At 36.8% G+C, this 25,747-nt stretch overlaps 1 protein-coding gene and 1 pseudogene across 2 annotated transcripts; both read right to left on the bottom strand.

Annotated features, from left to right (window-relative positions):
• Positions 1-6,174: 6,174 nt before the first annotated feature.
• LOC143546923 (replication factor C subunit 3-like) lies at positions 6,175-12,350 on the bottom strand. Its single transcript, XM_077038469.1, has 11 exons — positions 11,323-12,350; positions 10,544-10,654; positions 10,393-10,425; positions 9,065-9,230; positions 8,789-8,967; positions 8,504-8,640; positions 7,771-7,866; positions 7,519-7,588; positions 7,364-7,441; positions 7,216-7,285; positions 6,175-6,421 (listed from the first exon to the last, which is right to left on the bottom strand). Exons 1-11 carry the CDS (start codon positions 12,187-12,189, stop codon positions 6,336-6,338), a joined length of 1,893 nt encoding a protein of 630 aa, XP_076894584.1. The 5' UTR covers positions 12,190-12,350; the 3' UTR covers positions 6,175-6,335.
• Positions 12,351-21,866: 9,516 nt separating this feature from the next.
• LOC143546928 (benzoate carboxyl methyltransferase-like) lies at positions 21,867-24,229 on the bottom strand (annotated as a pseudogene). Its single transcript, XR_013137679.1, has 4 exons — positions 24,030-24,229; positions 22,782-23,214; positions 22,455-22,709; positions 21,867-22,240 (listed from the first exon to the last, which is right to left on the bottom strand). The product of XR_013137679.1 is annotated as a benzoate carboxyl methyltransferase-like (transcript).
• Between the last annotated feature and the right edge of the window lie 1,518 nt (positions 24,230-25,747).

Here is a 25,747-nt window from a genome sequence, read left to right as displayed (position 1 = left end):
TTAAGCTCTTCATTCTCCACGCGTAGAGGCTCAGCAACAGCTTCAGCCTTGGTGGCCCTCTCGGTTGCGTTCCTTGCAGTTTCTTTAGCCAGCCGAAGCTGTTCATTAACAGCTTGGGCAGCCTTGGAACGGGCCTCGAGCCGGGCCTGAACTTCAACTTCGAGGGCCTTGAAGGCCTTCTCCTTTTCCGCAGCAGCTACGGTAAGCCTTTGGTTCTCCTCCCGGACAGCCCGCGCCTGAGCTACTTCTTTAATGCGAGCTGCTTTTAACTTGTCGTTTTCACGACAAAGCAGCTCGACGCGCGGCTGCATCCGGGCCAGGAGAACCCGAAGCTCATTGGTTAGCCTACCCTCCTGGTAGCTAGCCATGGCTTCCCCCAACGCACCACTGGGAGCAGCGTGACGAGCCCACTCCACGCACTTCACAGGGGTGCGAAGGGTTGTTCCTCGGCGAATGTTCCATCGTGGAACATACACTTCATTGGAATCCGACACTGCAAAAAACATAAAGCAGTTAGGAAAAGATGATAAAAAAATATATAAAATGGGCCAAAAGAACCCTACGCACCTGTAGGGTCAATAACAGGCCGATAGCCGCCAAACCCATCACCTGAACCCAACGGAAATCCATCCAAGAGGTCAGGCAGATGGGAAGGAGGCAGAGGTTGGCGATAAGCCCCATGCATACCTGAAGGTTCGGCCGTCGTTGCCGATGACGGAGGCATGGTAGAAGCCGCCGCGGTCGCCGCCGCGGAATCCGCAGCAAAAGTAACCGCCGGCTCGGTGAAAGATGCGGTAAAAATAGCACTCACAGCCGGCGGTGACGTCATCACAGCTGGAACAGTCGGCTCAAAGGAGTGAGCAACCGAACCAGCGGAAGCAGGCGCAGGCGCCTGGGTCGTCGCCTCAGGTAGGCTGACCAAGCCTACCGTCATGGGCGGAGTACTCTGCGCTCCACCCTGGAATGCGTCAACATCCACGCCTGCACAAAGAAGATAAGTGTTAATGATATTAAGCTATGAAGTTAAAGAAAGGAAGTTTGTACTTACGGGTTTTCTTGAGCCTAAAAGTACGGACGGGCGGGGATGAACCCGATGGAGCCGGCCTCTTCACGCCGGTCACCGTTGTCATCCTTGGCTCTCCGGAGGTGACAATCGTCGCAGCCTCCGGAGCGGCGGTCTTATCACCACCGGGATTACCCGCCACCTCTTCGCTCTCGGTCTACGAATCAGACCGAGGCGCCGGATCGGCAGTGGAGGCCACCTTCTCCTTCCCCTTCCCGCCGGCAGCCTTCTTCTTCCGCACCAACGGAGGACCATCTGCGGATTCCTCATCAGAACATACGATTAGAGGAATTCCAGCAGAGGTTTCAACATTGAGGGGTCGAGGGTCGAATAGCGCCTTACCTGGCCGCCTGGCGCTAAGGATCTCATGGCCTAGCGGATAGACCTCCACGAACCGATCCGCCGTTTGTTCTAGGATGGGCAACTCGTTCTCGTCTAGAGCGCGAGTACCCATCCGAGCGGGACCGTCAGCCTCCCGCGGGTACATGAGCGACTGCAAGTCGTTCCCCTCTGAAATAAACAGGAAAGAAGTTAGAAGAAATTCTAAATCAACAAAAAGAAACAAAGCATACCGTAAGGAACAGAGTTCGAACCGTATTCAAGGACGATTGGGATCTTTTGCGCATCCGCAGCCTTCCACACCCGGCTCATCCCCAGCATCACCATCCCGGACTCCGCAAACCGGTAAACCGGAGATTGGACTCGGGATATCTTCGCAAACCATTCCGCCTCCTGGTAGTTGGAGGCGTGAAGGCTGGGAAGTGCTTGCCCATTCTTGAATTTCATGGCAAGGGGGATGGCGCGAGCGGAGATGTAGAAGAACTCCCGCTTCCACGAGCGAAGACTGCGCTCGGTTCCGCAAATCTTCAAACCCTTAATCCGGGTTATCAACGTGTACCACCCCTGGATGCACCTCCAGGAGTAGAATGTCATCAGGCGGTCGACGAAGGGCTCAATGCCCAGTATCCGGCACACCCACTCGAAGTGGCGAATCTTGGCAATCGCCATCGGATGCACCTCGGTCAGGTGCACACCGTGCCTCTCAAGGACACGGTAAACAAACTTTGTCAATGGGAACCTAAGATTCCCATAAACAAAGAAAGTAGCATATACCCCGATCTTGCCTCTGGGGGCATCGTACACCGTCTGATGGAGTTCAGGAAACTCAGGCTCGAGAGACTCGAGCATGAACTTCCTGACGACGTACTGATACAGATCGACAGGCAGAGCACACTGGCACTCGCCAGCAGTACTCTTGTCATCGGCTGTAGATTCGAGATCACGTGAAGACATCTTGCAGATGAAAGAAGAAAACGATTTCAAGGGAATGCTCGACTGAAAAGATGAGTATTCGCCGGAAATCGTTTTGAAGATGAAGAGAAGAGTGAAAGTGTGGATTACAAAGAACCCTCTCCCCCTTTATATACTAATCGCAATTAATGCGATGAATTTAATGCGGAAGAGAGAGAAATTGAAGGTGCAATGAAACTATGACACGTGGCAAAAAGCAAGCTGGCAACAGCTGTTGACAGGACGCGTACCATTAATTTCGCGGCCACGCGCCCGAAAAATCGAGCCTACGCGCCTGAAAAAGCGACTGGAATAACCATGTACTGTCACGTCACCATAACTTCCTGCACGTCCTGACACAGTCAGAAGAAACCGTCGCACGACGTTTCAGAGGTTTGGACTGTTCTTATCCTTTCACCAACTCTTCGAATTTCAAAATTCAAAAAGATTCAAAAGTAAGCGGGAATATACCCCTTACCTTGGCAACCAAGTAACTATAAGACGGGTGCGGGTACAGTGTCAAGGCAAAACCCTTCACATACTTAGCACCCGCAGGGAATAGAAGCCAAAAATACCTCGGCAACCAAGTAACTATAAGACGGGTGCGGGTACAGTGTTAAGGCAAAACCCTTCACATACCTAGCACCTGCAGGGAATTGACGCCAGGAATACCTCGGCAACCAAGTAACTATAAGACGGGTGCGGGTACAATGTTAAGGCAAAACCCTTCACATACCTAGCACCTGCAGGGAATTGACGCCAGGAATACCTTGGGAGTAAAGTAACTATAAGACGAGTGCGGGTACAGTGTCAAGGCAAAACCCTTCACATACCTAGCACTCCGCATGGAAATGAAACCAAGAAGGATCTTCTGGGCCATGCTTGCGCAAACGGGAATAACATCCCCGCATAGCGGGAACGTCGAGAACTACATTGTTTGAAGCTCCAGGATGGAATTGGTGGTTTTAACATAATTGATCACTATGTTCAAAACTACCAAAACCTCATGGAGAATCCACACAAGTAGGACTCAACACTCCTGACTTGCGAGGAGGTTACAGACCTACCCGCATCATACCCAAAGATCAAGCAGAACAGTGGGAAATTCTGCGTGACATTAGGACTTCCGTGGGAAGAATCCCCATGGAAAACCTTAAAACTAAACCCTTTTCAAGAACCCTTTGCTTAAGTCCAAAAGTTCACCTCACTTTATTAAACATTCATGAGAAGAACATTGGACTGGGGGGACTTGAAGAGGTAGGTCCCAGCAGAGCCCAGTTGGACCCACAGACTCACCTTGAAAAGGGACGTCTGCGCAGTTCAACCCGCAAGACTCCTTAAACGGACGTCTGCGCGGTTGAACCCGCAAGACTAAACTAAAGGAACGTCTGCCTAGAAACCAACTGGATCAGCAGGACCCACCATGCTCAGAGACGTGACGTCCTCACGTGCGGTACGCAAGCTGTCCCCGCAGGAAACGCCTCCCAATGGTTTCCAGGTACTCCGCCTGTTCCCGCAGTTACGGATACCGACCATCAGGGAAGGCCACCCGCGCAGCATGGCTACACGCACAAGGCTTAACTCTCATAATAATTCAGCAGTCACCTGAAGAAGGAATGAGCAAGCCGGGAACATTCCCGCACAAAGGCGGGAGGGGGAATACTCCCGCCCAAATGAGCCAGTCCGTACGATACTGAGGATCTTTTACTGTACCTGACGAGGTATGTGCAAAAGATCTGTCCAAAGATACGACAGCTCATTGACAACAGTATGGCGAGCAGCATGCTCTTGTACTGTATGTCACTATTAGCCGCTACCTACTCACCAACTCCTGACATACCACGTGCATAGCCTGTAGTTGGTGAAAAAGGAATAGTACACAGCAGGCCTGGTCACTATCAGCCGCTGCCTACCCACCAACTACCAGCATGGCACGTGCGTAGGCCACTGTTGGTGGAACAGGAATACTATTCAGCAGGCCACACCTCCTTGGAAACCTACATTCGGCTATAAATACCACAAATGGTATGATCATCTCATCTTAACATATCTTATCATATTATACCTGATATCTGCTCTAGCAATCTCTTAATATACATTTATATTTAAATAGCAATCTAGTCTGATATTCACGCCGGAGGGTGGTCACAAGGAGGAACCCCCCCTTCTCAGTGACAAGCTCACGGTGTCTGTTTTGCAGGTTATCAGAAGAACCATCTTTGCCGGTTCTAACCCCTCGTGGGAAAAATCTATCTAACCCCCAGGTTACCCGTAATCTGCCCGGGGTCCGGTTAGTGTTTCTTCACTAGGTTAATGATTTTTCTAGCAAATTAACTAAGTGTGGTACCTTCAAAGGCAAGGATATTCTTGGTTGGATACTGAAGAAAAGGATTTAGTTTGACTCGATGTCGTTTGATCATGAGGCTGTTGGAAGGTTGAAGGCCTGAACATGTCAGAGGACCAAACAATTAAGAGATAACCATGTAGATTAATGTTTGCTAGCTAAAGAGAAACGGCACGGGCATTGTGGTGGTAGAAGTTTAGATCGAGATGAATTTCGACATGGCCGAGGTAGAGGTCGGGGTCAGGGAAAAATCAAACGGTGAATGATTTAACGCGATATATAAGAGCCACATAAAGTGTTACAAGTGCAACGAGTTTGAACATTTTGCAAACTAATGCCGAAAGTACTCAAATGAGACCTACTACATATATCATTTTTTTTCTCTTTCTTTTTATTTATGCATTTAAGTTATAAACTAGTATTTATATTGGCTTGATGTTTTGTTTTCAATTAGCAAAATGTTTTCAGTTAATATTAATTAATAGTCTATATATCTTGGATGAATATAACTAACTATATATGTGTTGCAAATTGTTAGATCAAGAAGCTTTTGCCAGCATTCACTTTATTAACTTAAATATCGTCAAGATTTTGGCCCAACCATTATTTTTCTCCGTCGAAAAAAAAGCAAACTCTTGTTGCAAATCGGACACAACTACACTTTCTGTCACAAAATAATTAGCGACCAAGGTAAACCATCGCTGAAACCAGTTGGAAATCAGTCGCTAAAGAACATTTGCGACTGATTTGTGACCGAAAATGTGGCCTTAAATATCCAGTTTTCTAGTAGTTACACATGAAGGACGGTGGCTTGGTTAATGAATTTTCAAGCAAACAAACTGGGCTTGCTTCAAAGGCAAGTAGCTTAGGATTGGATATTGAAGAAAAGGTATTGGTGAGAAGCTAGGTTGCTCGATTCAGTGCACCCGTCATGCCATCAAATCGTGGCCTCCAAAGAAGAATGTTTTGAGCTGGATTTGATGTCGTTTGATGAGGCTGTTGGAAGGTTGAAAGCCTATGAAGAACGTGCCAAAACTCAAAGGATGCAACAATGAAGAGTATACTCATGGTAGATTGATGTTTGCTAAGAGAAAAGGCACATGTGTGAACATTGTGGCGGTGGAAGTTTAAATCAAGATGACTTTGGACATGGCCGAGGCCGAGGTAGAGGTCAGGGTCTAGGAAAGGTCAAAACGGTAAACGGTTCCAACATGATAAGAACTACATAAGGTGTTACAAGTGCAACGAGTTAACACATTTTGCAAACAAATGTCGAAAGTATCGATGTGTTGCAAACAACAAACTGTTAGATAAAGAACTAAAGAAGTTTTTGCCAACATTCACTTTATTAACTTTAATATCAACAAGGTTTTGGTCCAATCATTATTGTAAAGTCGTCAAGTACTTGATTTATTAAAAGTTTCACATCAAAAGAAGAGACTTCTTTGATTGACTTATATATGAAAAGGATAATGAAAACCATAGAAGTTTTTTCTTGTGAGGTAAGCATCATCATGCAACTATGCAATGATTTTGCTCGCAAAGAAAAAAGTCACCTGTGGCATTCTCAGTTATCATTTATTCGGCGGTTCAGTTGCAACCTTCGCTGCAATCGTGGCACAACGTGCAAGTTGTATGCTACTTGATTATTGTTGGTTCGGCTAGATCCAGTGCCTGCTTAGCCAGATGATTTTTGTAGCAGCTCATAAATTTCGCTATGAATTCTGGAAAAACACAAAATCATATGTTATACATGTAAAAGATCAAAATATTAAAATTTTAATTAAATCTTGTAGCTTTCTTTAGTGATGGGCACGATATAGTACGGTTCGGTTAATTTCGGATAAATAACCAAAATCAAACTAGCTTGGGCTAAAACTTTTACATAAAAATACTTAATATATGACGCATAAATACACGAAATAAATGTATAAATATATAAAATAAGATATATAAATACAAGAAAAAGTGGTATTAAACATGAAATACATGAAATGGAGGTATAAGAGCTAGAAATATATGAAAATATGAATGATCTGGTTCATTTAATTTTGGTTAACCGAGGGTAAAAAATAACCGATAACCACTTTTCAGTTAATTTGTTTTTCGGTCATATTTGGTTCGGTTAACAGTTTGGTTATTGCTCACCCCTAGTTTGCTTATTTGACCTTTTATTTTCTTTTAAAAATTTTAATAAAAAATTTTAATAAAATAATTCTACTAAACCTACTGACAGATTGTTATTTAGTACTATAAAACTATTAAATAAACCAGTAAAGAAATGCTTAATATTTATAAAACTGAGAAACTATTTAGAAATTTAACTTAAGTAGATTTTTAGAACTAGCTATCAATTAAATATTACTTATAAATGTAGGATTAAACCTACCATGTATTTAGTAATATTTAAAAAGTGATGTTTGATGACATTAACAGTTTCAATACATTGTAGTTTAATCCTATTGCACAATATCTATCAAAAAATGTGCATAGATAGATAATGATCTTGTTGGTTTACCTTCAATATTCATGAATTGTTGGATCAGCCTTTTCCTTTCATCATTGGAAAATCTTTCAGAACCCTTACCCTGAATAGAACACGAAAACGGTCATGTATGTCATGTTCCATTCCAATCACATTTAGTAAATCGACACCTAGTTCTTACCGTATATTCCTTATACGTCTTTTCAATCTGCGTATGCATTGACTCCTCAACATTCTTCTTCAGATCAACCTTTAGAGTCTGCAAATAGAAAGATTAGAAAATGCACACACGAAGAAGAAGAATCATGTATGTGATACAGTTTTATTCATTCTTACTTCAAATATAAACTCAGGTGGTACACTGTGGTCTATGAGATTCTGAAGCTTTTGCCGTATATGATATAACCTGTCAAGATAATTGATTCAAAATTGTTAGACCAAAGTTGGTGTATATGGTTAAAAGCAAAACTACTTATCTGAAATGGCAATAAGACCAAAGTGGCAAAGTTGGCTAATTTTTGTGTAATTGTCCCTTAGTGTTACATCTACATGTAGTTTTAGTTAAACTTTTGTAATTTGATTCCTTACTGCTTGGGGCTCTGCTTTTCTATTATACTTTTGGCAATATCCGCAATATCTTCTTCCCAACCACTCAAGATGATCTGATCTCCTTCCAGAATTGGGCTGCAGATAGATCATCAAAAAACACGGAAAGACGTTAACAAATTTGATTGTCATGAATGCCAAAATGGCTCTTGATACATGCATATATATATGTATGTATATATGTATGTGTAAGGCTATATGCATATACATATACATATACATATACATATACATATACATATACATATACATATACATATACATATACATATACATATACATATACATATACATGTATATGAGTGAGGTTACTGTACAATAATTGCTTAACGTACGATAGGTACGCGAGACGCTCAAAGGAAAAAACAAAAACGATCAAAGGCAAAAGTTCTAAAACGCCCAGGCAATACTAAAACGATCAGCCAAGAAACTAAAACGCTCAGCCAAAAACCTAAAACGCTAAAAATTAGTTTTCGTGAAAAAATAAAAAAAATTGATCGATTAACGATCCAAAACTTCTTTTTTTCGGTGAACCAATGATTAATTGGATATGTATTGACGATTCCGAGATGGTGGGATGCTATTTCATGGATCGATTTCGTAAATATAGGGTATTCGCGTACCTATTGTACGTTAAGGTATTATTGTATTCTATCTTTTTTCTACATATACATATGTATGTGTATATCTTTGTATAACCAGAATGGGACAGAACTTATGATGCCAGCTAGCTTCGAAGGAGCGAATAGCTTGCCGCAGATTATTCTTGGAATTGACAGCGATTCTTTCGGCTAATTTCCTTGGCAAATCTATTTTCTCTTTCTTTGCTATGAGTTCCAGGACTTCAACAATCTGAAAACAACTAACAATGGATTGGGTGATGTATTATTATAACAAGTTTAAGTTAACTGAAATAAAAGCCACTAGAAAACTTATTTTTAAGGGTATAAATTAAGTCCATTTATGAACTATACACAGTTTAAAAGTATCAAATGATCACCTCTTTATTAGAAGGCGGAAGGAATCGGATCAATTTGCAGATGTTCATAAGGTGTTGCAACTTTGAAGCATCTTGGCAACAAAAGAAGACTTTATGACATCCTCTATACCGCTCTATAACCCATCTTATATAAAGAAGTGCATCGGTTGATAGCTTGTCTGCCTCATGGAGAATGATGGCTGCACTTGTTGATATGAGGTAAATATAATATCTTGCTAACTAGATGCCTTATTTGATTAGTTACTAATTTAATGTTGAGATTAATAACATATATACCTCGACAATTATCGATGCCACATCGTGCTTTGTTGGTTAACATATTGGCCTCCTTAATAAGTTCAACTATGACATGCTTCTCGAATCCTTTTAGATCAGACAGGTTAACTTCTACATGTTGAGACGATTCTTTCACATTGACTATGATACTGCTAACTTCTTCCCCCTGAAATATGCACGCATGCCTAGTTAGACCATAGACAGTCTAAAAGTTGTAATTAATCACAAACTCATTTACATACATCCATTTCTCTCTTTATTAAGCGAATAAGCGCACACGCACATAAAGATAATCAACTATGTGTGTACTTGTGTATGAACACAAGCTTGGTGGTTTCTATCTTGTGTTCGGCCATAGGCACACTTCTAAAACTAGTTTATTCGTATCTGTCGGCCACAATGGTGTAGCTAGAATTTTTTTCCCACAGTGGCATAGCCAGAATTTTTTTTCTACAGGTTTGGAAATTTTTGAAGGGCGGACGACCGATTGTATATCACTTAGATTTGGGTTTTCTACGGGCTCGATGTTGAAATTTCTACGGGTGCGATGTCAAAATACACTAGTATGTAACACTAAAACAAAAATTTGTGCAGGTTTGGCCGAACTCGTTCCCCTAAAGCTGCCTACGCCCCTGGTCGCCCACGTCTAGCCTAATACACTTGTGGAAGTGTTATTTATTTATTTTTTTTTTCAGTAGGATGTGGAAAAATAATGAAATTAACTTTTAAGATGTAGAAGTGAAATATAGTTTAATTGTAAGAGTTGACATAGTAATGTTGTTTATATGTAATATCTAAATTGTGATATAAGTTGTTATGACTGGTCTAATGTAGGTTCTGTAGTCAAAGCAACATACTAACACACGCCTTGTTCAAATCAACAATAAGAGGGATATATTAAAGTTTTTATAATATTTGTATTAATTAACGTAAAGAGTCCTATACATAGTGACTTGTGTAGTTGTTTGTACTTGATATGTTTGATTGCTAACAAAAATTAATTGTTTTTATGTTGATATGATAAATCAGTTTGGGTTACATTAAAACAACTTGTCAGTTAAAAACAAATGAAGTTAGGTGAAGGGAATATTTTTAATATTATTAATAATTAGTATGCTATATCCTTTAAGATTCGGAATTTCCTCAAATTTATGTAGCAACATTCGAGGGCAACAATTTGTCTATTTTAGGATAAAGTTAATACATCCTCCACTATATATATATTTGTCATAAACAATAGACATCTCTTTTGCTATTGCATTATTCATTTTCATAGATTTCTTAATTCTAGATGTTTACATATATATGCAAGAGAATATTAAGTATACCTTCAAGTTGAATGTCTTGCACTGGTCTCTTGCCTGCGCAAACCATGTCAATTGGTAAGTAAAACAGCTTTCTTTCCCCTCGGTAAAGTTTAATTTGCGTGGGTACAAAACCTTGTTATCGTCTTACATTGTTTACATAAGATTTCATTACCTGAACCTTGTCGTGTCCGTATGCATCACGAAGCAAAGCCCGAATCATTGTCAGCTTTCCTACACCTGCTTGTCCTTCGAATATAAAGTGACGACATTCTTCATCTTTTATCTACAAAATCAAAACACCTAAACAGTTAAAACTTTTCGTATCTATTACTATTCCTGACAACAAGTTAATCCACACCAGTAGGCTGACCATTATCCGGAGCAGCGGAAAACAAGGCAAAAAAAGCCATAACTTCGAACGAGCATAGCTAAACTTGGGTTAAAAGCGGAGTTAAGTCTCCGATTTTATCACTCAAAAGTTTCCTCAATTTGACCAACCTTCTATAAAAAAAACAATTTCTATCATAAAATGTGTAAATCATTGATTTTCATAGTTTGAGCTTCTATTTATGTTTTTAACTTAAATAATTATTAGTCTATATGTAATTTCCATTATTAGGGACTTCATATAGTGTTTAATTTTTATCTAAAAACGGTCTCTTCAGAATGGTCATAACACTTGTGTTTCTATTACCCGAGTTCGGATTCCCCTTACAGTGGTGCTGCTCATATTTCAGAGCGCACACATATGCCAGGAATTGAACGATAACCTCCCAAAGAAAACCTTAAGGAAAACCTGTTGATCACCCTAACCAAAATATGGTGATGAAAACACCTCAATACCTCATATAGTGTTATGCATATGGTTTTATATCAATTTCCTTTTGATAATTATTCTTATCCTTAGACATTAGATAATTAATATTGTTAAACATTAATCTCAAAACTAACCGTTTTTTGCAGCTCCTTAGCTTTGTCTTTGTTGCATATGAAAGAACCAAGAGTGTCTGGTCGATACTTATCTGCCCAAATATACTTCTTCTCCTCCTCCTTTGGTTCAACATCTTTCTTGGTTACTACTACCTTTGGTGGTGATGGTTGCATAAGTGGTGGTGGTGATAGCGGTGGCAACGTTGGTGGTAATGATGGATGCGAAGGTGGTAACAACTGTGGTGATGTTGTCTCTGATCCTCTCTCCCTCAAGGACTCCTGATTCGAACTTTCGGTCGAGTAAACCTTAACCATTGTCGGTGGTTTCTCGTCTCTTGATCTAAACAAGAAACATGACCCGAACCCTAGTTCGGGCATCTTAACAGTAAAACTGGTTCTAGATGTCGAACTCTCGCGATCAGGGCTCGTGGGTGGAACCCTTTCAGGATAATATAGGAGCCCTTTGTAGTAAGGACTAGAAGAAGTGAAGTCATGTGCTATAGGAGTTGTACTCTCTGCTTCAGAACTTGCACCCGAAACCTTTTCAGTAAAGAGTAACCCTTTGTAGTACGGACTAGGGGAAGTGAAGTCATGTGGTATAGGAGTTGTACTCTCTACTTCAGCACTTGTACCTAGAGGTTTTTCAGTAAACAATAGCCCTTTGTAATAAGGACTTGAGTTGAACCACCTCTTGTCAAAGTCCTCAAGGTTTTCTTTAGTTAAAGTGGAGGACTTTTTTTTGTACATCAAATTACTTGCAACTTTTTCGGTCCAACCGGTTCTCAAGGAGCCGGTGGCAGTGGAACGAGACGATGACTTTTCTGTCACGTTCGATTGTCTGTCCGTGAGGAACGGCGGTGGTTCGGGAGACACATGAGGGCTCTTCATTGTGAAAATTTTGAAAAAGTTTCAAAATTTTGGAAGTGAAGGAAATGTGGGGATATTTGTAAGCAATGTTTTTGGATATCACAAGGTTTTGAAAAGTGTTTCGATAGAATCAATGTGCTTTGTCTATTAGGAAACAGGTTGGGTTTGATTGTTTTCATAAACGTACAAGAGATTTTAATGTGTCCAAAATCGAAGCCGGCAAGTTTCCAATGCTATAATCTGATGGGGAGTGTTTCGACTCGTTATATATTACAATAGAATTGTATTAATTGGGATTGAAAGACTCGGGTTGTGCAATCGGATTGTGTTAACCTTTTCTAACCAAGCTCCCGAAATAAAACCCTTAATTACATCATTTTCAAGGATCGAATCGATAACAATTAATGATTACACCAAAAATGAAAATAGGATAACTCTCAATATTATTATCTAGGGGAAATATAAGTCACGGAAAACAAATGGATATGTAAGGAAAACAATCAGAAATACCGGTTCAAAGTTGTTAAAAGTTTTTTTTTTTTTTTTTTTTTCATAATTTTGTTAAAACTTTACATATAGAGGGAAATAATTGTGTAAAAGTTTAAGTTGCTTTTGTGAGAATTGATAAATCGTATGTTAGATTTATTTTATTATTTGATATTTACCTATTAGTAATAAAAACAATTATACAATAAAATGTTATCCTAGAGTTTGAAATAAAATAATGCTACGTCATCCTTGGTTATATCATTAAGATGCATCTAAGAAATAGAACATCAACATCAACACACAAAGATATAATGAAAATCCAATAAACTTAATTAGCATATAATACATCCTTTTGATGCATGATAATATAGTTATGTATGTCACACTCACATATTAGACAAATTTGTGAATCTGTTGACAGGGGCAAATATTGACAATGTAACTCCCTTTTCTTATTTTAAGGTCAAGATGCAACAGTACACACATTTTTTTATTTATTTCTCTTAAAAAATTATAAATAATAAGCGACAATAGATAAAAACCAAAGTGATTTAGTTTATTCGATCAATGCTAGCGGATTTTAGTTAATTTTACAGTGCCGAATACTAGCAGCGGATATGACATGTAATCGTGTATAGGTTTTGTAATAAGTAGCAACAACATAAATCCGGTCATTAGTTTTAATTTCATGTATGCTCACGAGACCCTTTAATTAGTCCGCAAAGTTTGAGAGTTATGGTGTTACAAGCATGGTTTGCCACTTTGCCTGCGACCCCACAATTAATGTCGAAGGGCTAAGGTGTGTCGCAATAAACTAAGAAGGATTGCGTTAAAAGAAAAGAAAATCAAAGGAAAAAACTTGAAGCTACAAATCAAAAGGGGAAAATGCTAGTTAAAAAGCTAGCTTAATTAGGAGACAAAATCGACACATGATGTTGTTACATGTATATTCATTATGAAACCTTTAATTACTACTAACGTACTATTAGATTCATGAATTCAGTAGATCATTTAGTGATTACTAAGAATTACCCCATGAGAGTGATATATATTGTAAAGAAAAATAGAATTTATCTATTCTAATAAAAAACTATCATTTTTTTGCCACTTGTCACTCTCATAGTCATTCTCACATTTTTCCAACAAATTTCAATATATGGTCCATATCTTTTAAGTAATTTCAATATGAATTCAAGTTTTTTTTTTAAATGTAAATACTAATTGATTCATTCATTAACATTAATGGTTAATAAAGAAATATCAAAATTAAAGTTGCATGTATGTTAGAATAAAATTTGAAAGTCACATGCAATTGCAAATTAAAAAATAAAGGTGCATCATTGTCGAAAAATTTGGATTTGTATATCTTATATAAAAAATGATGCACCGCTGTTCGAATCCCAGCTTAAAAAAATTTGTAGTTTACCATATAAGCATTTTCTTATGCATTTGAACTCTGAAAATGCGTATTTTCTTAATTTTCTACAAACATTTTGTATAAATATTACAAACATGGAGAATACCTATTATATATATCTTGTTGTTTAGCATTAAATCATTGAAGTTGTATATTATGATTATAATCCATATGTATAACGATTTACTATATCAACTATTTGTTATCTATTTATATGACTTTTTTGTATAGTATAAAAAGTTTTAGCAATAAGAATATCAATATTTAGTTTTTAATATTTTCTTCCATAACTCATACCAAAATGTTTCAGAAACATAGGTTTTATGACTTGATTTATACTTTTTTATACATTTAAATATATTTAATTTTATATCCCTAGCTTATAAGATAAATTACTTGATTAAAAGCATTTGATATTTTAAACCAAAAATTTGTTTCAATCCCATATTATTATTTTTTCGTTTTCTAAATATCGGTTATTTATATAATTCCAATATTATATTAACTTATCAATTATATTTTTATACAAATACAACGAATTGAGGTTATGTTAGTGTTACATGTTGATTAGTACATAATTAAAGTTTTTTTTATTATGGTTTGTATGCAAAATAATAAAGAATAAACAATCGATTCATAATATGTGGTATGAGAACAATGAACTTGGACAAAATCCTGATAACGCCAACGACTAAGGCTTAACCTTTAATACCTAAAAATATATATGATTTTAAAACTAAAAGTTTATTCAGGTTGAACCGAAACCTAGAATTCGAACCCAAGAACCAACTCGAATTACTTCGGTTCAGTCGGGTTAGTATTTGGGTTGGAGTTTCTCAGGTCAGGTTAGTTTGGGTTCGGGTACGGGTTTTCTCAGGTCGGGCAATTAAATTCATATAAAATGAAACAAATCATTTTGTTATAATTTAATTTTTGATTTTTATGTTGCTTGATTATACAATTTTTACTTGTAAAATATTAAGTTAATTAAAAATTTATCATACACAGAATCAATTTCAAATTTTATAGATTATAAGGATGATTATATCATCAAAATTCAGGTAATATGGTTTTTGAGATAATCATGTTTTTTTTTTAATAAACATGAGTAGATGTTCTCAAATGACATCATATTAATTGATTATAAACTATGATATTTTATGTAAATAAATATTTTTTTATTAGTATCATGGATATATTATTTATCTATAGTTGTTATGTACTTGGAGAACTTTTTTTTGTCACACGGATAACTATGTGTGACTATATAAAAAGTTGTAAGTATACCTATATGTTGCCTTATTAAAAGTTGCAAAAAAACATGGACTATAAATTTTGATTTTTGATAAACAATGTAATCCTTTTAATACAATCACAAATGTAGTATATAAGGAAGTTTTTAATTATTTGTAACATATTTATGTAATCTTAATTATGTAATTTCTGTAATGTTAATGTAAATTGTAATTATATTAACAATATATTATCAATTTGTCGACTATATTTCACTTAATGGTTAAAATTTAAAATTTTCAATAATTACCTGTGTAATACACGGGCCTCAAACTAGTAGAATAATACCTTAATGTACAACAGGTACGCGAATATCCTATATTCACGAAATCAATCCATAAAATCATATCTTAAAATCTCGGAATCGTCAATGCATATCCAATTAATCATTAGTTCACCGAACAAAACAATTTTCGATCGTTAATCGATCAATCTTTTACTTTTTTTAACGAAAATCGTTTTTGATCGTTTTAGGTTTTTGGCTGAACGTTTTAAAATTTTTTGCCTTTGAACTATTTTGTTTTTGCCTTTAGCGTCTCGCGTACCTATCGTACGTTAAGCGATTATTGTACAGTAACCTCACCTATATATTGTAAGTGTTGTATATGTAAAAAGTTCCTTTTGAATGAAGACAATATATACCCACCAGCTGTATGTTTTGCAATGATTGTAGTCTGTAAACTAGAGTCAATGATCGTCTCTATCAAGAGTAGGGTTGTTTTTAAAAGAACTAACATACACGCATGACCGTCTCAATATGTAGCGTTCTGAGTAAAAAGTAGAGAATGATTTAAACTGTAAATCTTGGATAAGAACGGTAAATGTCACAAATACGACTACAAACATTAGAGAATTGTTATTGTTAAGATTGTATAATTATTTATATCGTATGAATCTAAAATATATGTCACTATTTATGTTATTAAATTTATTTGTTTTATTTCATTTTTTATTATCATTCCAGGCACCGGGTTCTTACCTTGTTCTACATGCTTATTCATTCTATTTCGAGATGACTAAATGACATATCAAAGAAAAAACAAAAGCCTCATGTTCCAAAGTCGATGACTAAAAAGTAGGGGTGGAACCAGTTCCAGAGCTCGCAGTTGCGGCAACTTCAAGCCCGACTTTTTCCCTCTTCAAACCACGAGGCTCGAGCGATTGCAACACAGATAACGGTTTGCTTACACAAGCGGATATGGCTTCAAGATACGGAAAGTTGATAGACTCTAGCTGCTCGAGGATAGCAACTTTAAATTCTTCTTTTGCTTGTGGTCGATAAAGTATGGCCCTATCTATCGGCACGCCTCTCTCGCAAAAGCGATAACCAGCTTGAAATCCTTCTTGAATCTCAGATTTCAACAACTTGGAATGTAACTCACCAAATTCTCCAAGGAATTCCTCACTACGAAGGAGATTATTAACAACGTGACGAAAACCCTCTTCGATTAACCACTTACGCTCCTTAGAGACCTCCTTAAGCATGTTATTCAATTCCCGATTGTGGTTACGAAGGTTCTCAACAGCGTAACGAAGGGTCTTTATCTCCGACTGCCATTCCTTCTGCTTATTAACATATTCATTTTCCAACATCTCTTCTCGAATCTTCAAATCAAAAATTGTGTCTTTCAACGGCATACGACGTATGTAGTGAATACAATCTCTATTATTAATAGTTGGGCAGAGTTCAACGTCTTCGCCACGAAACCTCTTTTTCCCCATGCCATTAGCTCCTGTATTTTCGCTATCCACCGGAACGAGGGCCAACTTCACTCGGGTTTCTTTTGACAATGCACTTTGAAGTTTTAGTAAATCATTGTTCCATGGGGTAAGAGGTGTAAATGGATCATCCATGAAATTATCTGCATAAAAACATGGTAATCCTGGTTATGAACACGCCAAGTTCAGACTATATCTATTAGGGATAAAGCAATAACTTATAAGGTATGTTTGGCAAACAGCTTTTAGGAGCTTTTAAGAGCTTTAAGTTACAAGCTTTTAAGAAAAAACTCATATTTATTAAAAAATCTTATTTGGTTAGAGTAGTTTGAAGTTAAAGCAAAAGGCTCCAACTACAACTATAGCGTTTAGAAAAAGCTACAAGCTTTTGTATTTCAAATTTTACAATTTTGGTACTTGAACTTTCATAATTTTTGTTAATTCATATAATAATTACATATTTAACCAATATTCAAAACTAACTACCCCCATTACTTTTTAAAACACCATAACTTTTTTCGCACGTTAATATTTTTCTAAAAAAAATTAGAACAAAAAAACGAGCATTTTAATCTCTTTAATTTGAATATCATATTGTTATACTTCTTTAACTTTAAAAAATTAACATATTATGTGAATATTGGTTAGGATCGACAACAAGTCGAGTCAGGCAAGCCCGGGTCATGTGTAAGACCAAATTAGGGTCGGAACGAGTCGATGCAAAAAGGGTTAATTTAGTTTGGTTCATGTTGGTACGGTTTTGTGTCGAAAGGGTCAAGTCAGAATAGGTTTCGGATTAAAACGGTGCACCGCGCGAGCACCCAGCTAGTTTTATTAAAAGTTCCAGCTACTCTGCCAAACACCTAAAAATTTCGAAAAAGCTACAGCTTCTAGCCACCAGCTTCCAGCTACAGCTATCAGCTACTTTTGCCAAACACACCCTAGTGTTGTGTTAATCTTGTGATTATTAGTTATAATTGCACGTGGTATCATTCCGTTCCATTTATTTTTCTTATTATGTAATGTCAAACTCACGCTATCAAACTCGCACACTGACGATATATGACGAATAAACTCAAAATATATAATATTCGGTTAATTGGTTAGTTAAGTATGTGAGTTAAGTCGAGAATAATCAAAAATTTGAAACACAGAGTAGACAAATTTTAAAAGAAATAAAAAAATTTTAAGAAAAACAAGAAAGAAAACAACATAATATCAGAGTAAATTGTTTATGGCCTATGACGTTATTAATTTTTTTTTTCTGCCCTGTTAGGTTAACTCCATCAATTATTTTGGAGTTAGTCAAGGGCCAAAACATTAATCAAATTTAAACATTAAGGGTTTGTTCGTTTAAAAACTTTCAAATATGAACTGAAATGGCTTATAAGACATAAATCATAAGGGCATGAAAATATATGTACTCTAATAACTAAGTAATGAACCTATTAATAAAATGACTCAACTAAAATATGCAGTTAATTATATGTACAAGCCAATTATGTTCAGTCCAACAACTGGTCGGAGGTGGGAAGCTAGGTTGACCGTCCCACTTATGTGGTCCCAAGTTTGATTTTCGGCTTATGTGCATACTCTGAAATAACACCACCAGGATTCGAATTTGGGTAAAGTGAATTAGTTATAAGCAGTTGGTAAGCCTTTCAAAATCCTTGGCAACCAATTGTCCTTAGCCATTCAAAAAACAATTACATGTATGAAGAGGTAGGTCCCAGCAGAGCCCAGTTGGACCCACAGGACTCACCTTGAAGAGAGACGTCTGCGCAGAAACCAACTGGATCCGCAGGACCCACCATGCTCAGAGACGTGACGTCCTTACGCGCAGTACGCAAGCTGTTCCCGCAGGAAATGCCTCCCAATGGTGAAGTACTCCGCCTGTTCCCGCAGCTGCGGATACAAGCCATCAGGGAAGGCCACCCGCGCAGCAGGGCTACACGCACAAGGCACTTAGCTCTCAATAATTCAGTTGTCACCTGAAGGAATGAGCAAAGCCGGGAACAATCCCGCACAAAGGCGGGAGGGGGAATACTCCCGCCCAAATGAGCCAGTCCGTACGATACTGGAAGATCTTTTGTGCTGTACCTGACGAGGTATGGGCAAAAGATCTGACCAGAGATACGACAGCCCATTGACAACAGTATGGCGAGCAGCATGCTCTTGTACTGTATGTCACTATTAGCCGCTACCTACTCACCAACTCCTGTCATACCACGTGCATAGCCTACAGTTGGTGGAAAAGGAATAGTACACAGCAGGCCTGGTCACTGTCAGCCGCTGCCTACCCACCAACTGCCAGCATGGCACGTGCGTAGGCCACAGTTGGTAGAACAGGAATACTATTCAGCCGGCCATACCCTCTTGGAAACCTACATTCGGCTATAAATACCCCAAATGGTATGATCATCTCATCTTATCTTGTATCTTATATCTTATACCTGATATCTGCTCTAGCAATCTCTTAATATACATCTATATTCAAGAGCAATCTAGTCTGATTCTCACGCCGGAGGGTGGTCACAAGGAGGTACCCCCCCTTCTCAGTGACGAGCTCACGGTGTCTGTTTTGCAGGTTATCAGAAGAACCATCTTTGCCGGATCTAACCCCTCGTGGGAAACATCTATTTAACCCCCAGATTATCCGTAATCTGCCCGGGGTCGATTAGTGTTTCTTCAATATACAACTGAACTAAAGTCATGATGATATTTGTTTGCTTACCCTCACTTAGAACCTTCTTCCAGTTTTAAATTTGGTACTGCGATGTTTAATTTGGTGAGCATCAGTCTCGAATTCAAGACTCGACAAGAAGTGGCGGTTGCGAGGAATCAGCGATCCAACTGAGCCATGTCGCATATGACCCTTTCCCTGATCCGCCTCAGAACTTCTACCCCAAACTTTTTCACGGGTACGGAACATCCCCCCTTCGTAATTAGGAATGATATTTTCTTTGTGCATAAAATGGTCACCTATGTCTCCGATCCTGATGATATTCGGGTTGCCGGTGGAATAAGATGATGCCATTTTTGTCAGGTTCATTGCAAAAGTTTTGATAAGTGTCAATAGTTTGGAAGAGAAGGAACGGTGGGGATATTTGTAACTTGTAAGCCCCTAGGAATGAGTCATGACTCATGATGTTAATGTCTTTGGCTGAGATTGTATATTACAAGGGTTTAAGAGTCTTTCGGTATGATCAATGTGGTCACGTCGTCTCGTAGGAACATGATGGGAATTTGTTGTTTGGATTAATTAATGTATATGTGATTTTATATGGAAGCAATGTATTTTGAATTTCATATAATATTTGAAGGGATTGTATAGTTATATGTTAGGAATTAGGATGGTTTATACACACAATGACAATTTTAATGTGTCAAAAACGATCTAATTTTTTATGATAAGTTGAAAGACTCTAATAACCAATCATTTGATTTTAGTTTTCGTTTTCTTTTTCAATTGAACGATTAATTATTTTATTTTTACATCAGTTGTAAAACAATTAAATCATTCTAGGTTGATCAAACATCACGCCGATGAACCGATTGATGTGGGGTAATCCTTATGAACCAAAATTTTTTCATGTCACATCAATCAATAGGGGATTTGTTCAAGGTGCTACAATAACTCATGCTAATCTTCTATATATGGCTACAAAAATGCTTTAAATATGGCCTTATAGTGTGATTTAGGCTTAAGGTTTACACTTTAAACCAATCAGCGTCTTCCAACTCATTCAACCGCATGAAAATTTTTTCTCTAGTGTAAATATTTTTTTATGTTTGGATTTATAACAACCCGGATCCAAACTTTTCAGGTAGACCGGTCAACTCGAGTCAAGTCACATTAGTTGACAAATTAACGCTAAACTTTAAATTTTCAAAAAAAAAAAACAACTTAGTTACTTACATTAAGAGCACATAGCAAGACTAAACACATGAACATACACACAATTGACATAATCATATAAAACTGAACATCATATGCAAAATATTCACAATCCATTACAAATGCCTTTCCCAAAAACATATAAAATTGAACATCATATATTCATTAATTATATGACAAGCAACAATAGATAAAACCCAAAGTGATTTAGTATAGTTGATCAACGCTAGCGGGTTTTAGTGTATTTTACATAGCAGAACACTAGGCAGATGATATGTAATCAAGTCTATAAACCACAACATCCATCCAGTCATTGGTTTTCTAACGAATTTATTTGTTTTAAGTGTTGTAGTCAAGAATAAAGTTGAACACACTACTTGTTGAAAACATTGGTTTAAATCGTTTTACATTCAAGTTATTTTTATGTACTTCTAGACGTCTAGTACTTTATTTTCGATGCACCATATTTGATCCAAAAAAAAAAATCTTATGAACAGAGAGTCTTTATTATATTATATATAAAATTATTTTTAATAAAAAGCTCACGTCTACACACTAATAGTACATTTTAGAGATCAACTACAATAGGAAATACAAATGTTTGACAACTACAAGCAAATAGTTCATTTTTTGGCTAATGAAATTGATGCAGTTTCGGAAGCAATCAATGGCTCGAGAGACTCATGATTAATCAAAAGACGATAAACATAACCAAAGGTTTCAAGAACAATGTTTTTTATATTAAAACTCAATCAAAAACTAACTAACAAATAAACCCTAACACCCTATTTATACTAAACAAAGGAATATGGATAAACATGGAAACGAGATAAACGTAAAAATAATAAAAGATAAACTAATAATTTAAAAGATTTCAATCCCCTATAATGCACCTGCATCAGAAATAACAATACTAAAGTATCTTGCTTCGTTATTAGTTAGATGTTCGGTCACACGTCTTGTATACTTCTTATATAGTTCGTCAATAATAGATTCCCCAAAATGCGAAATCAACAATGGTTCTGTAAAAGCTCTCACCGCTCTTGTTGTGCTTTCACCATGAAATAATTGGCTAGCCTCATCAAAATCATTCAAATTCTTGTAATCCTTGTCTTGTGGATCCCAATTTACGTGAAAGGTACTCAAGCTCTCCAGGAAAATGATCCCTCATTTTCAATGACATTCCTAACTTCATCTTCACATGGATAATAAATAGGAACACTGAATGAGTTTATATCTGATTTTCGAACGAGTCCCTGTGGTTTTTTGTTAAAGCAAAGTGGAACATTACAAAATAGATAAGACTCGGTTTTTTGTTAAACCCACGAGTGATTCCATCGAAAACCTATCGGTAAAAGTTGTTACAGACGTGATTTAGTCAATGATAGTGATTTACGACGGCTTACTAACGTCAATTATAGTGACATAATAAGTTAAAGGTCATAGAGAAATATTGTAATTTTTTTGTACCTCTTTTACCATGTCAAGAAGTGATTGTGCAAGTAGCGCCCATAGGCAACAACCATCATCACTAGTTGGATCAGCATCACTCCGACCAACGAGTGTTAAAACCATGCGCCCGCCACAAAAAATTTCCTCTGAGCGTAATTGTAAAAACTTTGTGAAGTCGGACTTAAATTGCTTCCTATATGCTTGTAACGCATTTGGAGGACTTGTTTTTGCCATGTATATATTTAGTGTGTTACTTTCAAGGCCATCAGGTACCTATGAAACATTGCATGTTTAGTAAATATGTGTGTAACTAAATAAATATGGCAATTAGCATATAAAGAAAACCTGAGAAAGCCAATGAACACTATAAGAAGAGTGAATAAAGTGCAAACTTTGGTCCGAAAACAATCTACAATGGAAAGAACCCGGAATAGCTGAAACGAAACAAGAGCCCAAATTTTCTCCCTTCTCCTTACGCTTTGCATAAAACTCAGGTAGCAATTTGAAAAGAGTATTGAAATCATTTCCAAATAGATCATTTAAGCATACTTCAAATTGTGGTGGTTTACGATTATTTTCTTTACACACATCGATGACTATATCCATTATGTTAGATGCAACAAATAGTGTATTTGTACTAGAGGAGCATCCGAGGTCTGCTATCTTGAAACACTGACCGGAGAATAGATTTGGATCGGTAATACCTTTGATCGTATGCTTTAAGATGGGTAGCGCTTTTCTTACCACCGTTTCTTGGAGAAAAAGTACGAACACGTCACTTGAGACATCCTCATTAAACATGTGATTGTTTACGTCTTATATAATAAACGTATATAAAGAAAATTCTCAAAATATCCATTTAACTTCTTACATATGTCTCACTATACCTATTTGACTTTTCATTTTTCCATAATGTCCATCAAAATCCCATCAAGGCATAAGAAATATTGTCACCCACCTTTTTTTATGTCTTTCGCCTAGCACTGTTTGTTTTTGTTATGAATATTATAGAAGTATAATTAATTATATTTTATTTTTTCGTATAACTTTTAATGTAAATAATTCTATAATATTTCGAATACACCTTTGCAATACGTGTTGACATAAAATTTATTCAAAATTGAGTTGGGTCAAAATTTTATCAAAACCTTGATATAAATTTGGCCAAGCTCGGTTTTGAATAAAACTTATGTCGACATGTAGATAAAAATAAGCATGTTGCAACAGTATATTCAGTATATTCGAAGTATTATAAAATTATTTAAGTTAAAAGCTATAAGCAACAAATAAATAAAAATTATGCAGACGATTGGATTTTTTATGTCTGAGCACCTACAAAAATCCATCTAGTCGTCCGATGGGTAAAATTTCGAGGCGACCCGACTTGATATAAACATATGACTTTTCCTAGCTGGTTAAAAAATCTGGTCGGTTAATGATTTTTATATAGGTGCCCTTGGTTTTCTTGTGGACATGTTGAAGCAGGGCTGATTTTGATGGACAAAAGTGGGAGACACTGACCAGTCAAATGGACATTGTGGTCATTTTCCCGAAAGACTCTTTGGCGTCTAAAGAGGGCTGACCTGAAGTAACGAGTTACGGGCATAGCTCAATTCTCCATCGCCTGTGTTCATGTGTAGAATATCTGCAACTTCCATGGCGTTTCCCTTGATTATTGTTTACAATCCCTGCCACCACAAATGGATAAATCATTTGTGACTGTATATCACAATGTCACTATTCGATTCCTTACATCTAATATTTAGTTAATTATATATAGCACACCGTATAAATGTACACGTAGAAATAACACATATAATAGACATAATTTTATAGATAAAAATATAATACAATATTGCTTAATATACATTAGTTACAAAAATACTTATATATATTCATGAAATTGATCCATAAAATTAATCGCATCACAAGATCTCTAAATCATCATATATATATATATATATATATATATATATATATATATATATATATATATATATATATATATATATATATATATATATATATCCAATTAATCATTGGTTCACCGAAAAAAAAAACATTTTTGGATCGTTAACCGATCAGTTTTTTACTTTTCTTCGCGAAAAACATTTTTGAACGTAATTATGAAAAACATATATATCTGGATTTGAGCGTGATGGGTTATAACACTGAGCGTAATTTGTAATTTGCTTGAGCGTTTTATAAAATGGCTTTGAGCGTGATTCGCGTACCTATTATACATAATTATTATACGATAACATTTCCCTAATTCTATAAATACCAAAAAGTGTTAAAAAATATCCTAATAATTTAAACTTGAAAACTCATAACTCATAAGCATTTAGCCTGTAAACAAACTGTGAAATATGAACAGCCAATAGAAGTAATTCATAACTCACTCTTCTTATATTCGTCGACCCGAAAATCTTTTGAGTTGTCCGATATTACTCACCGGATGGAGAAAGGTACGTAGTGTGACTAGCTATATATTCTTCAGGTGACTTGCCTTAGCTTGTTTCGCTTGGACGAAATTTATATAAATCTTGCCGGAAAACTATATATATTGTGTTAACCATTTTCTTTATTACTGTTATTACTTTTTTTTAACAAAGCGGCAACTTTCTTGTGTGTTAGGCCACCACACTTGTCAAATTAGGAGAGTCCCGTTATCCTACTTCGGCCTGATTATGTTGATTTAATCGGGCGTGCGCTTGCTTCAGAGTTTGGCTTGGGCGTTCCCAAAAAAACTATATCATCGGCTACCACTTAACAGTCGTTTTACCACCACAAGATCATAACTCTCAGGCGTAACGCATGATGTGACAAACATTGGGATTCGAACCGACAACCTCGCAAGACCTAGCTCAAAACTTTCATTACCATAATTCACAAAAGTAACACAAGTGAGGATCGAACTTAGGTATCTACTTGAGAACCCAAGCCTCTTACCACTAAACACAAGTTAGGATTTAATTTAGATTATATCATATATTGTATTTATTTTACTTCATGCGTAATTTGTCGTAAAATTGTCGGAAAGAGCTATATCAACACTTTTGTGACAAACCGTTTAATATATATGAATCATATACGGGTAAACTAATCAGCAACCACTTTGCGACAATTTTTACAAGATTTCCATAGAACAGACGCGTTGCTAAGTGCCTAAGTTTGCGATAGTATTCCGACAACTTTTTCAGTACTTAGATTGATCACCACGAAAATTGAATCGATTACTCATAAAGAAGAAAGTAAAGTCAATAATCGATTTAAAAGAAGAAAAAAAATGCAGCAATTTGTAGGCTATA

This window comes from Bidens hawaiensis, unplaced genomic scaffold (assembly GCF_021521415.1).
Source record: "Bidens hawaiensis isolate Kalapana, Puna unplaced genomic scaffold, B.hawaiensis_p1.1 tig00014518_1, whole genome shotgun sequence".
NCBI classification, from domain to species: domain Eukaryota; kingdom Viridiplantae; phylum Streptophyta; class Magnoliopsida; order Asterales; family Asteraceae; genus Bidens; species Bidens hawaiensis.
Note: the sequence above shows the minus strand (reverse complement) of the source record. Positions and strands in the feature narration are given on the sequence as shown.

What these genes read in the sequence shown, in the direction of transcription:
- LOC143546923 (XM_077038469.1), bottom strand. Translation starts at nt 12,189, where the DNA reads ATGAAGAGCCCTCATGTGTCTCCCGAACCACCGCCGTTCCTCACGGAC. An exon ending in GAAAAGCAGAGCCCCAAGCA is followed by an intron (nt 7,589 to 7,770) that starts GTAAGGAATCAA and finishes TTATCTTGACAG; the next exon opens with GTTATATCATATACGGCAAA. An exon ending in AGACGTATAAGGAATATACG is followed by an intron (nt 7,286 to 7,363) that starts GTAAGAACTAGG and finishes TGTTCTATTCAG; the next exon opens with GGTAAGGGTTCTGAAAGATT.